At 51.0% G+C, this 14,193-nt stretch overlaps 1 protein-coding gene across 35 annotated transcripts in view; it reads left to right on the forward strand.

The window, feature by feature from the left end:
* NRXN2 (neurexin 2) overlaps positions 1–14,193 on the forward strand; it is a 341,743-nt gene that overhangs the window by 289,736 nt on the left and 37,814 nt on the right. For 24 of the 35 annotated variants that reach the window (XM_053369667.1, XM_053369668.1, XM_053369669.1 and 21 more), the window contains 2 exons: positions 2,312–2,483; positions 12,626–12,715. In XM_053369667.1, the coding sequence (XP_053225642.1) occupies positions 2,312–2,483; positions 12,626–12,715 (262 nt within the window). The remainder of the gene's footprint in view (positions 1–2,311; positions 2,484–12,625; positions 12,716–14,193) is intronic. The other 11 variants (XM_053369673.1, XM_053369674.1, XM_053369676.1 and 8 more) reach the window with 1 other exon arrangement.

Below are 14,193 nucleotides of genomic sequence, written 5' to 3' on the forward strand. Positions count from 1 at the left end.
TCCCCTCCCCTGGTCTAGAATCGCCTGCAAGAGTTGGCCCGTTTTGCACCAAACCCGGAAGCAGACCTCCAAGCCAAGCCAGGACAACAGAAATCTAGCAGGAAGATCGTGCGGGAAAGACGGTCTTTCCGCTGCTGCTACCATCTCATGGAGAGGTGGCCCTGTTTGCCAGCCACATCCTGCTTAGTCCTAAGCACCTGACAGCCAGCTGGTTGTAGGGTGTTTGGGAGCCACGTGGGTAACCCACAGACAACTTGGCTGACCCGTGCAGAAAGCCGGGTTGAAGTCATTGCCCCCCCAGCTCCATAAAGAGGGAGGAAATGAGTGGAGTGGGTGCCAAAGGAGTGAGGGGATGCTTTGGCCCTACCAGTTGGACCACTTCCCATGAAGGAAGCGGATGGGGCTCTCTGCGACTCAGAAAAGGCTTCTGCCACTGCGAAACACCCTCTGGAGGACTCTCGGGAGAAAAGCCACTCAGCCCAAGGGTGTTCTTGGTTCCTGATGGCGCCTCTCTGCTTGGGGAAGAGGCCACAGCTCTGTGGGAGAGCATATCCGGAAGGTTCCACGTTCAGCGTCTGGCACCTCCTGTGCAAAACAGGACTCTGCTCTCCCCAGTTAGTCACAATGGGACATCAGTAGGCTTCCCCCCCCCCTTGTGAATAGCAGTCAATAGGGGTGAAGGTGTTGGAGGGGTGTCTCCAATTGTGGCCATTGCAGGTTGGGGGGGCAAATGCTTTTAAAAAACCCTCCCAGCCCCATGACCCACCTGGCCCAGCTTTCCCCACTCCCACACTACAACAGCTCTATGGTTTTAAAAAGAAGTAGTCAGGAGCGCAAGGACAGGACTCCATCTGCTTGGCCCTGAGGCCTGGTCTCTTACTCTCTCTTGGCTGCCAAGCAGGATTAGGAAAAACCCAGGTCAAGATGTGTTGGTTGGTTTCTAATTGGGTTCTGCCCTACCCTTCAGCGTGCAAAAATATTTCCAAGGTGGCTTACAGCATAAATTTCAAAACAAAAGCAAGGGAGACCAGGTAGGCAGAAGCATCCCACAGGAAGAGAATGGTCAGGGAATACTATATTTTCCTACACTGTATTCTCTTATAGTCCACTTATATCATGCTAATAAACTAAAACACACTCTCAGGCTTTCCATTGACTGAGGTAGCAGCCAGCGTCTCCTCCAATATCAAATAAAAGCCTTTTCCCATTGGTGATGCAGTGACTTCGCTTCTGCTGCTATTCTCCTTCCTTGGGCCAAATGATGGCCGCTTGGTCACTAAAGCATTCCTGTTTATTATTTTTCATGGATCATTTCGTGTTTCTTAAATTGTTTATAAGTTACACAAGTTGACAATTTATTTCTTAATTTTTAAAAAATACATCCTGTGTTGCGGGTGTCTGTAACTTCTTTATCTGGCACAAATACAAAAATAAATAAAATTTTTAAGGAAGACTAGTGAAAAAATATTATAAAACATCAGAACTTGAACAATTTCCATTATAGATTCAATCTTGTGGAAATAAAGCAGTATTTCATTGTGCAAAAGAGACAGCAAATGTCCTTGGGGAGAGCATTCTGCAAATTGGGAACCCCACCGAGAAGTCTCTCTCCCAGACACCGCCTGCCTCACTGTAGTTGGGTGGGGGTGGGGGTGGGGGTGGCCCCCCCCAAAGATAACTAAAGTGGCAGGCAGGCTCCTCTCAAGAGGTGGTTCACCACTGGGTTCCTGGGCTGGCAGAGCACCCACAACCCAAGATTGCATTTTAGAATGCCCTAACTTGTTCCTTTTCAAACCTCAGAACACTCCAACTGGGTAAACCAGATCAGACCTCCTATTTCCCACCACCAACCGGCCAAATGGGAAGACCTGTGCCACAGGGAACAGGCCACTGCTCCCCCTTCCTAGTAACACTGATTATTAACATGTCCATTGCAAACTCAACAGGAGTGAAAAGAGTTGGGTTTCTCTTTCTCAGCAGGGCTTGTCTGGCTGCTGTCAGTGGCACAGCCTTGTTAACTGTGGGAAAAACTGAGATAAGGCACAGGAGACATGGCTGTCAGCTGCTATAGGCACAGTTCTTACTTTGCAGGCTTCATGTGTCTCGGAAGTCTTACCTTTTTAAAAATGGTGGGAGGCAGGGCCAGGGGGCCAGAGATGTGCTCATCACCACAGATGCCTGGCTGCAACAAAGTCCCCTTGACCCCTGCTCCTTCCTCCCCAGCCTCTGCTGGAATTTGCCCCTCTGACCTCCCAGCTAACCCCTGCTCTGACTCTGTTGTCCTTCTCTCCCCTCTGTTGCCTCCTCACAGGACCAGGGAACAGTTGGGGTCATTTTCAACGTGGGCACGGACGACATCACCATCGAGGAGAGCAACGCCATGGTGAACGACGGCAAGTACCACGTGGTGCGCTTCACCCGGAGCGGTGGCAACGCAACGCTGCAGGTGGACAATTGGCCTATCAATGAGCGATACCCCGCAGGTAGGGACTGGGAGGCAATGCCTGCCGTGCCCCTCATCCTGTCTCCCCCACACCATGGAGGTCGGAACCACCCTGGCCCTCTGAGCATTTCCACCAAGCAGTGAGGTGGGCGGATTTGGGGCGGATGGGCGGGATACTTTTTGCCAGCTCCTGGTCAGCAGAGTCTTTGGCCATTTCCATTAGCACTTACCCGGGACCAGGAAGACCAAGAAGAAAAGAATGTCAGGGCTGGGGTTCTTACGAAGCTACTGCCAGGTCAGGCTGTCTGTTCATCTGGCCCAGCAGTGTCTCCCCAGGAGCTGAAGCAGAGCACTCTCCCTTCCATCACTTGTTGCTTGCTCTGTTTAATTGGATATGCTGCCGCGGTGGGACTTTTGTCTTCAAAGGGGGTTCTCTGCCACTGAGCCGGGGTCCCTCCCCACAGGGAAGTCTCTCAGGTACAGGCTTTCCTTTGCCCAGGACTTGTTCAGAATTTGAACCCAGGGCCCCTCACACCTTAAGTAAAACTCTTTCCCCTGAACCAGCGAGCCCTAGATCCTCTCGGGACAAGTGGGGGTAGCCATTCACGGGGGTCGTGAGGAAAAGTAGCCAGGAAAATGGGTGGGTCACTGCAGGAATGAAGAAGTGTGTGCCAGGAGGGGATAGATAGGGGAATTTGTCGCAAGTTTGCTTATTTTCAAAAGGCAAGCAGAAAAATCTAAATATCAGTTGAGCTCTGGAGCCCCCTCTCCACATGTGGAAGAAAAGGCTGGTGATGCCCAGTTCTCTGCCAGGGTCCAGCTGTCCTTGCCAGTCTGCCACATAGCTAGCCAGCCAGCTTCCTCTGGGCACAACTGAAGAGGGGTGGAGAGAGAGCTTGAGAAAACCAAGAAGGGGTTTCAGCCAAGAGCCAGGGTGGAAGTCCCCTTGCGCTTCTTCCTCCATCTTCTCTTTCACTCTTTGTAGCAGTCTAGGCCCCAGCCCAGCTGCCCTGTCTGGCTGTCAGTACAGCAGCCATTTTCTTTCATTTGTGCTGTCTCCTTTGTTCTGAAGCCTGGGAGGTGGGCCGCTCACTCATATTTTTGCAGGTGGAAAACTGAGGCGGGGGGGGTTGGGTGAGAGAGCGATGTCTCGGAGTTGGACTAGGATTTGAAACTGGATCCTAAGTCTATAATTTTCCCTCTTTTTTTAAAAAAAAAAAACCACCCTTCCACCCGCCCCCCTGGGCCCTTGACATTCTGTTAGCCGCTGGCATTTTTCTGCTATCAAATAATTTTTACAGTCCTTTTCAGCAAGAGAGAAGTGCTTTGAGCGTATCTTATTCTAATCTCCTTTATTCTTTGAAAAGGTTGGCAATTGCAGAAGAGGTCCGGGTCCTTTGCACACAATGTAGATGCCAGGAAATGAAAGAGGACACCGGAGCAGGGAGGGGGGAGTCAATAACGGGGGGTGCAGCAACAGGGTGAAGACTAGAGGGGAGAGGTGGGGAGAGCGTGAGGGGCAGAGAGGGGAGCCCCAGCAGACACCCGCCTTCCCATGATGAAAACCTCCCTTCTTGCCTGTCACAGCCACAGCAGCCCAGTGCTCTGCCTCCGAGGCTGGGAGGGGCAGCATGAGCAGACTGGATCTTGGCGCATGAGCAGAGATGCAGGCAGGTTCCGACCTCCATTGAGCCAGGGTGGGGGTGTCTCAAAGTGTGGGGTGGGGTGCCTGGGAGACCGGGGGAGTTGGGGTTTTCATGGCTGCATTTGTGCCTGGCAGTGCAACCAGCCTGGAAGGGCCTTCGTTCAGGATCCATTTCCTCCCATCGTTTGGTGGCTGAATCACACACAAGTGCGGCGGCTTCTCCCTTCCCGCCAGGAGCCAGCAGGAACCATAGAACAGCGGGGCGGGGGGAGTGAGGGGAGGGCGAAACCTAATCAAGGTCATTAGTGCCGCAGGCAGGCAAGGCAGGGAGAGCTCCTGCCCGCCTGGGATTTGCCAGCCACTTTGATCCAGCTCCCCTCCATTGCCCCCCCTCGACAAAGTACCTCTCCCCAGCCTGTCGTCCCGCTGGCCTGATTGTGCAGTCTCTTTGATGCCCAGCGCTGCTGCAGAGAGTGGAGCGCAGCCTCTGCTAGCCAGGAGCTGCCGCCACAGCTCAGGCATGCACCAAACTGCACACCAGGGGCCGCACACCAGCCTTACGGAGGTAGAAGCTATGTTCTACTGAGTCTGGCCAAGGGTCCATCTAGCACTGACTGGCAGCAGAATCTCGGGTTTCAGGTGGGAAAGCTTTCCCAACCACATCTGGAGATCCCGCTGGGGACTGAACCCGGGATCTTTTGCATGGAAAACAGATCCTCGACCACTGAGCCCCGGCCCTTCCTCCCCACTGTGCTGTGAATCCTCTGCCCGCTGCACAAGTAGCCATGAAGCTGTTACAGGTCTTGAGAAAGCAGCAAGGCACACACTTTGTGGGTCTTTGCACTGCCCCCACACCTGTGCTTTGGCACCCATTGCAGGGAGCTCTGCAGCTCAGATGTTGCTGGCACCCACGCCTTTCTCAGGCTCCACAGGCACCCCGAGACAAGCTGCAGTTGGGCTTTCGGCAGATCATCATCCCTCACTGCTTTTTAGGGGCCTCCTTTGCATCTGGGGCCACTTCCTGCAATACCCCTTATTAAGCTGCTTTGGCTTCCCACCCTTGGGTACTCAGGGCCACACTCTCCGGCATGGAGGTCACCTTTTGCCTGGTGCTAACTCAGCCGGGAGGCCACGCAATGCCACTGGACTGTCTTCGCTGTTCCCCTGTGAAAACCTGGGAGCTGCCCTCATGCACTGTCATATACATTCTGCAAGGGTGCATTTCAAAGTGGCCATCCTGCGTTTTTGAATCAAGCCCAGAAGACCAGCTTTTTCTGAAGAGGAAAGGACACATGAGGTTCTTGCTTTGCAAAACATTTATATCGTCGTTCAGGAATCCGAACCTGCGGGCATGAGAAGGCATCATGCAAGTCAGCCCTCAGAAGTAGTAAGGGAGGTGGTGAAACTTACAGAACTTTGAGCCTGGTGGAATTATTTGTTCTGCCAGAGGATTGCAGCCTCCATGGGCCACTTTGGTTAGTCTGCAGACTTGGTGAGACCGAAGTGAAAGGTGCCAGCCCTCCCAAGAAGCACACCTTCATCCGCCTGCGCCAGTGGACACGCTGACTGACAACCTGGCTCTCTAGGCCATTAAGAAACCCAACGCAACAAGGAGCCTGACAGCTCTCTCTGCCGCTCACTCTGACCCAGCCAGAGAGACAACCCAAACCCCATCTTGGAAGCCCTTTATGGAGAAGGAAGGGTCCCACCCTCTGCCTTCAGAGGCAGGAAGGGATGCTGCAAATGGGGAGAAGCCCTGTTCTCTCTCTCCCCAGGACTTGCTCTCCACAGGCATGCCTTGTGTTACCTTGGAGGGTGCCAAGCAGCGGGCACAGGTCTCTTTTGCCACCATTGTCTGGAAGAAAAGCAGGAGTGGCAGCTGCTAGGCATCCATGGGCTCTGGAGTGGGTGGGCTGCATGACTCTCCCTCCCCCAGTTAAATATAGAAACCCAGCTCTCTCTCCTTTTGGCATTTTTTTTCCATGTCCCAAATGCTTTACCATTCTAGTTTCTTGATGGCTTCAGAATGAAGAGTGTTGAAAAGGCAACCTGTTTTTTAAACAGTAAAGAACCTCAGCTGAAGATAATGTACCTGTTTAAAAAAAATAATAGCGCTTTACTTACGGAGTGTTTGCTGTGGGGTCCTTTGGATTATCTAAAAAGAGAGGCTCCCAAACCTTTGAATTTCTGGTTGGGTGTAGGGTGCAATAGGAGGAGGGAGGATCTGGGCCCATGTCTTGGGATGCAGAAACTGGAAAAGGAAGCCCAGGCTTTAATAACCAGCAGTTGAGTTACAGAATCCCCACTCAGGGACACAATCAGGATCAATCCCTGAGGTTTCCTTGGGGGAATCTTTTGCAGTTTTGTGAAAAACAAAGTAATAATCAAACCAGTGAATGAGGTTCAGCCTTCTGAGGGAGAAAAAAGTACTAAATCTGGCATGGAGGCCCTATTTGCTGTAAACAACATATTCAGTGGGCATTTCCATGTCTCTGATAGCTCCTTTTCTTGGAAAATAAGCAAAGGGTCAGGTGGGAAAATTCATTTTTAAAAGCTGCAGGTTTTCTTTCTGTCTGTTTTGATCCAGGTGTGTGTATGTAATATAGAAACCATTATTTAAATTAACCTTGATTTCAAAAGATTAAGCAGGGTACCTTGGACTCTCCATGAATCAGGTTTCAACCTTCTGTTTCTTGTGAGAGTCTCCTAAAAACAAAATACACCCATCCACCTGGGAGTTGGCCTTCTCCTCTTCATTAGGAAGAGTACACCTAGCCTTCTGCAGGTGCTTCTTGATCCAGGAAAAGGGAGCAAGGACGCTTGGGCCCATGAGTTAAGGGGCAGCTGTCTGGAATGAGGAGCCCTCCTCCACTCACAGAGGCTCCCCAGGTTTTTCAGGGCCTTTGAAAACTCCAGGGCAACCTCCAAAAGGAGACCAGGGTCCCTCATTCCAGACAGTGTGGAGAGGGCAAGGGATAGCTACATTCATTCCTGCTTTCACCTCAAAAGGAACTCAGATACATATAAATATATATATATAAAGCTGTTGTCCTCAAATATTGTACCCATTTTACAGATGATAGAAACTGAGGCCCATGAGTTCATAACCAAACAGAGGTAGGATTAAGTGGAGGGCAGAACCTGCTAGCCACATTCCAGAAGTCCCCAGGGCGAGGGCACATATGTGTGCCATTTGCTTTCTTTATTTTATTGCCCCACATTTGCTGGAGGTGGCAGCAGTATCTCCTTTTTCTTTGCCTGTTCCTCCTGGCTGCCTCTCTCCTCTGCCACCAGGGTTTTCCTCCTCTTCAGCGGTTTGGCTTTTTCCTTCCTTCCTTGTACATAAAAGAAACCCACTTCGCCTGCGCTCTCCTAATGACAGACAGCTCATCCAAGGCCGGGGATGGCTTTTAAGGCTCTCAGTCGATTAACTGCCTTGCCCTTAAACGATTGATTGGTTAATTAACCAATTAAAATAAATATTACTGTTATCAAAATCCAGGTGGTATTTTGAGACTCTTTTTAAACGAAGCTAATAATCCCTCTTGACAAAATACCACCGAGGCAATTCGCTTAAAAGCGTTGGGAGGAAAATCCTGTGGCACTCAGGAGCTCCAAAATCAAGCGATGGCACCAAATATTCCTGTTGATTCTGAGCTCCCTTTTCATGCAGAGGGTGCTGCACGTTAGTTGGAAATCTGAATTTCTGATCTGCGGTTTAACGTTTCTGTGAAATTCAGCCCCACACGACAGCTGTAGAAGGGTGACCCACGGGGCTCAATCCTGAACGCTGATTTTTATGTCAGCCTCTGAGTACCTGCAGAGTGCATTTACCTTTTGAGTAACTACAACCAGTCTTCACACATCTGGCGTTAGAGCAGAGGAAAGCAGACGTCAGTCTTCTGGGATCTGATTTGCTTTTTAAATAGAACCAAAAGATCTACCAGCAGGAGCCTGGTGCAATGTAGTAACCCAGGGAAGGGGGAGCCAATTACTTTAAATTCAGAAACTGGGCAGGTCTTCATCCTAAGAATTTATTTTCAGCATCAGAACGGAGCTTACAGTCCCTTTTCACAAAAATCTCCTGGATGCCGTCATTCCCCACTCCAAATTTTCATTTCAGCAGCGTAATTGCGGTGGGTGGTGGGAGAGCAGGAGCCTTTTCTGTTAAAACAGTCAGGAGCCCTTGTGTCTCTACTGCACATCAGCCAGAGATTTATTTATTTCATTTCATTTCTGTCCCACCTTTTTCTCCCAAGGAGCTCAAGGTGTGGCACACATGGTTCTTCCTTTCCTTTATTCACCACAACAAGCTGAAAACGAGTGGTGAGCTCAAGGTCACCCACTGAGCTTTGTGGCCAAGTTGGGATTTGAACCCTGCTCCCTCCCAGGTCCTTGTCTGACACTCTATCCCCTGCACCACCACTGGCTTTTAGATCTGCCCCCCACACCCCCCCAGATTAGAGCACTGCCAACACACAGGGTCTGGCCCTGCCAATTGAATCCATTTCAAACCAGCTGCAGTGCTTAGTCTCAGTGTGCCTTCTCCCCTTAAAACACCCAAGTGTCCGGTGTGGGTGGGTGGGTGGGTGTTATTGTCCAGTTCCTCTATTCCCCTCCCCTGCTTCATGCCCGGTGCTGCAACTCACCATTTCCGCAGATCCCTCCTCAAGACCCAGCACCTTGACAGAGGTGGAGCTCCTGCTCCTGACACCCTAAGATCCAGCTGCTGAAGCGATCTGCCCCTGTTCAAAGCTTTTGCTGGGATACCGGAGGTGGGGCGGGGGGGACAAGACTGACTAGCTTCTGGCCCCTTGCGTTGCAAGCTGGTGCCTGGTCATTTACCTTCCGTCTAGCAAATGTGCAGAATTACGCCATGCCAAGCATTTAAATAACCCACAATGCACTGAAGGGTCTTTGTTGCCTGGTCTGCAGCTTCGTTTTCACCAACATCACCCTTCCTTACAGCAGAGCCTCTTGCTGAAACAAATGTGGTGTGTGCGGATTTTGTTGTTGTTGCTTTTCCCCCTTCTGCTCTTCCCATGGGTATACAGTGGGAGGTGGCAAGGGGGCTTTGACGTGTGTTTAGCGCACAGTCCAGCTCACGGAGCGAGGGTTGTGCAGCAGGAATCCCTCCCAAGCCGGATCCTGATTAGAGACTCGGGTCACTTTCTGAGGATGGCGTATTTTTAATTAAAAGATGTTAATCGCCTCGTTAATACAGAAGCTAATGAGAGCATGAAAAGTCCCTGACCGCCTCTAATTAGGGGCTGAATTGCAGAATGGAATGAGGAGCAAAAATGGGGAGGGGGGAGGGGCCGCTGCCCCAGTGGAGCAGCACCCCCCCCCACACACACACACCCGGCAATTGCAAATCCAGCCACTCCTTGGAAAACCAGCCTTGCATTCACAGAGGCTTAGAAATCCCCCGTTCTGAAATGGTTCCAAGGAGTTTTGTTTGTTTACTAACACCCTTCAGTTATTTAGATTCTTCAGTGGTTTTACATCATAGAATTGTGGAGTTGGAAGGGACCCCAAGGGTCATCTACTCCAACCCCCTGCAAAGGGTGGTCATATACACTTTGGATTACAAAATGAAGATGAGGAACAGGGTCAAATTCTCAGCCACTGGTACTGAATGGTGGGGGGGGGAGCTCTCACCTTGCCACATTTCACGACAGCGGGAGTCCCCCTAAAGAACTTGAGGGTGGGACACCCTGTTTGCAGGTGGTGAACTGAGCGTGCCAGTTTTTGTTTGGGGGAGCTTGAGTCAAGCTCCCCAAATGGAGGGCACAGTCTTGGGGGGGTGGATCTTTTTTCAAAATGCTGTTTCCCTTTAAAAAAAAAACCACTTCTTAAAGCTACCTGCTTGAACAGTTCCTCCATTCTCCTACTGTTCCACTTCAACATTTTGGCCAAATCCCTGAAGTGAAACAAAAGGATCCCTCCCCGTCCCGGAACTTGTACATCTCGTCCTTTCCTCTGTGCATCCTCCTGGGCCCACCCAAAGGGCGCAGTCTGTTGTAGCCTCAGTGGGGAGCACTTTCTGCCATCTGGAAAACTGAGAGACAGAGGAGAACCAGTCTTGCTGGCCCCTTTTACCAAGGCCGAGAAGTTGCAGAGCCAGCACCTGCCAGATGATCCTCTGCAAGAGTCGCCCTGCTCCCCGTTCCCACTGAATGTTGCCTGCCTCCACATGGCTGCCTTGACCCTGCTACCTTTGCCATGCTAGTTGATGGTTGATCAATTTCCCACCTGGCACTGAGAGATGCCAACTGCCTCCTTGCAACAGCCACTTTCCTCTGCATCTGTGCACAGTGACAAAAGGCTGGGTTGATGAGACTCAGTTTAAGGAGAGGAGCCAGCCTCACTCCCCAGGCATCTGTGGCCCCTGACATCTGGAGACAAGCTGTGTTTATCCCAGTGCTGCTGAGTGAAAGGCGCTCTGTGCATGCTCAGGCGTTCCCTGCATTATGATTGCATCCAGGGTTCCAGATGCTGGAGAAGAGTTTCCTCCACCCTGGCGTGAGTGAGGACCGGGCCCTGGATCCACCCTTATTTCTTGGACTTTCTCAGTCAGATTGTCTCCACTTTTCTTCTTTGGGAAAGGAATCCTGTTGGCGGATGATGTTGCAGGTGGCACCCATCACAATTGCCACAGTTTGCTTCCAGCTTTTGGGGTACCCCTGGTCCACAGACTTAATGGTTGCCAGGCCCCAGAGCACATGCCAAGCATCCAGTTCTTCCAGAAGCTGTCATCTCCTTTAGCATGCCTTTCCTCATACTCAGGGTAGTGCAAAGGCTCCCACCCCCGGCAGGTAGGTCAGGCTGAGAGCCTTGCCTCTGCCATTCAGGTTGGGGCTTCATGTCCTCTTTCACAGAACTGTTTGTGTCCTTCTCAGATGTGTTTTCTTTGGGCCTGAAGGACCACTGGGAGGCATCTCAGGACACTTCTGAAGCTCATTTAACTTCCTTGGCTTCCTGCAAAGCGTCAAGGAGTTCCGGTTGTGGGGCATTTGCCAAACCCCACTGCAAGATTGCTGCAAAGATCCCCAGGCAATTATAGTTTTGTGGTGTTCTCAAGTATTCTGTTGGACACTCTAGTTCCCAAATCCCCTTTGGTTTAGCAATGGTGACATGTAAGAGCCCTGCAGCTGGACTGGACCAAAGGGGGCCCATTTACCCCATCACCCTGTTTTCACAGTGGCCAAACAACCCTAAGTAGCTAGGAAGCTAGACTGCCTCTGGGGCTGGAGGTTGCACAAGAACTTCAGAAGAGCCTGCTGGATCAGGCCAAAGGGGTCCATCTAGCTCAGAATCATGTTCTCAGAATGGCCAACCAGGTACCCCAAAGGGAAGCCCCTTTAAGCAAAAGGACCTGAGTGACAGAGCAGCAGAGCTCTCCCCACCTGCGATTCCCACCAACAGGTATTAGGGACATCCCTGTCTCCAGCCCTAAATCTTTGATTGGCTTAAACCTGCCAGGCACCTTTTGGCCCGAAGTGGAAGATTTACCACTTCGTTTCACTTCGGGTCGTTTCATGATGGGAAGACAGCAAATGGGGAGAGGGCATTTGAAAAAGGGTTGTCCATATTGCCTGGCCGAGGGAGGTTCCCCACTTGCATTTCAATGGCTCATTGTGTGTGATTCCAACCTTGTGTTGCTAAAAATATAGCGAAGGGCGTTCGGGAGCAGAGAGAAGGCTCTGAGGACCAAGCCCAAGTGCCTCCTCAGCAGAGTCCCACTGGTGTGTCACACCTTCTAGGTGACATTATGGGATCCAGTATGGCTTCATTAGTCATTGATCAGTGTCCTGCGAAAGAAAAGGAAAAAAGAGGACTGGTCCTGACCCAAATTCTTCTGCGATGCAGATGGCTGAACTTCTTTGCCTTTGTCCAGATACAAATGCAGGGCAGATTTGTGGGCTGTTGGGGCGGGGGGGGAGGTGGGAGTGGTTTGAAGGGAATGGCAGGGTGGGGGATGATGGCTGAAGAAATAAGGTGGGGTGGGGGAACAATGGCTGAGAGTTTGGGAAAGGGACTTTTTAAAGAGAGTTTGACTGTGTGATGCTTTCCTCCCCTCCCTTCCCATTTTGTGACTAGGGATTAAAGTCTGCTAATAAAGTGAATTTAATAAACAAAAATAATGCACCCAGGGAGGCTTTTCTCCCTCCCTGGTGCAGCATAAATCCTTCTAACCTCCATCTACTCATCCTAACACTTAAACCTGACTAAACCGTGTAACTAGAGCTTTCTCCGTTGCTGGCTAAAACCGCTAAACCTCCAACCAAACCCCCACTGACCCCCGCTTCCCCTCAAAACAAAAACAAAAAAAAGCAAACTAACTAATGGAAAACTAACAGCTAATTTCGAGCCAGCGCTTAACCTGCTGTTTGCCTGAGCTTAGTCTGACCTCTCTAAACGTGCTAACCTCTGACCTTTGACCTTCCAGATGGCGTGTTATGTCTCTCTCTCTACTCTTTTTTTCCTTCTTTTTCTTTTAACCATCTGCAAATCTCTCTCTAAACTCTTTGAAGGGAACAGTGATAATGAGCGGCTGGCGATTGCTAGACAGAGAATTCCGTATCGGCTCGGTCGAGTAGTAGATGAGTGGCTACTCGACAAAGGTAATTAACAATAATTAATTCCGGTTAATTAACAAGCAAGCAAGCAAAGCACAAAAAATAAAGGTTTAAAGGTGCAGTCCTCTCCCCTTTCAGCCCCTTGACCCGTCCTTCACTCTCCTTCCTCCCTTCCTCTTCCTGCCCCCCACCCCAGCAGAATATTTCATGCAGGGCCATGGCTCAAGGCTGGTGACTGAAGATAGGGGCGGGGTAGCATTTCTCAGAAGGAATTGGGGCTCACTGCACAGGGTGGGACCCCTCCGTCCCTCTCCCCAAACACACACCTTATTCCAAGGCACAGGCTTCCTGCTGCGCATTGCCACATCCGGAAAGAGACTCCATGGGCAGTAGATAGATTGTCTCTAGCTGCACGTAGCTCTTGCATATATTTCTGGGTGGTGCAGAGGAGTGTTGCTGGTGCCCTGCTTGCTTAAAGACTTCCCTTTGGGCCATCTGAGAAGAAGGAGCAGGCCCCTTTGGCCTGACCCAGTTACAGCCATGCTCTTCTGATGTGACAAGGTCAGAGAGCTGTGATGAGTGGTGAGGATGGATCTTCTAAAGGTGGAAGGGAGTAAGATGAGGGGTGGGGCATAACTGTCCTTAGAAGGCCTCTGAGAAGGTGTAGCCTGCTTTGGGACCCTTTCCCTTGAAACCCCAATGTGCCAGGAGTGGTGCTTCTGGATGGCACTCTGCACGTGCTCAGGGACACTGTCTTCGTTCTCATTGCATGTTCAGGGGCCGAACCCTCCCAGCCAAAGGGTTGGGGCTCAGTCTGAGCCTAGCTTGGGGATGAATTGGAGACATTCCATGAGATGTCAACGTTGGCGCCCCTCTCTTCCTCACCCCGTTGAGTATGACTGTCCAATCTGTGACATCATTGTGCTGTGACATCATTGCCTCACCTGAGGTTGCTGCCAGAGGAGTCTGGAGGATGCAAAGCAGGATGCTGTCACTGCGTTGTCCCAGGGGAATGGGGTGGGGCGAGAGAGAAATGGTGGGGCAACAGCAAGCAGCCCTACCTCTCGTCATGTCTCGTTCTGCCTTTAAGCCCCAAGGTTTTGGTGTCCCTACGTCTCCTCCCTCCCCATCTTCAGGACCGTAACTCGGCGGTAGAGCACCTGCTATGCCTGCAGAAGGCCTCAGATTCAATACCTAGGTCGTGTAAAGGGATAGCAGCAGTGACCAGTGTCAATGCACTCTTAACCTCCATCATACCTGATCATTGACCATGATGGCAGGGGCTGATGGGAATTGTAGTCCAACATCAGGGGGCACCACTTGATGGACCAAGGATCTGACTTGGGAGAACAGGAAATGGAGAGTCCTCTCCTGGGCTTGAGATACAAAGCATTCTCCCTGAGTTAAGACCAAAAACTCATCTGGGCTTCCTGCCAACTTTCCCTATATTCACACGGTTGTGCTTGTAAGGGACTGGGAGAGGGTTCCCAGGATCCTTTTAGATGCTCTGCAGCAGCCGCTCC

This window comes from Podarcis raffonei, chromosome 16 (genome assembly GCF_027172205.1).
Source record: "Podarcis raffonei isolate rPodRaf1 chromosome 16, rPodRaf1.pri, whole genome shotgun sequence".
In the NCBI taxonomy this organism is placed as follows: Eukaryota; Metazoa; Chordata; class Lepidosauria; order Squamata; family Lacertidae; genus Podarcis; species Podarcis raffonei.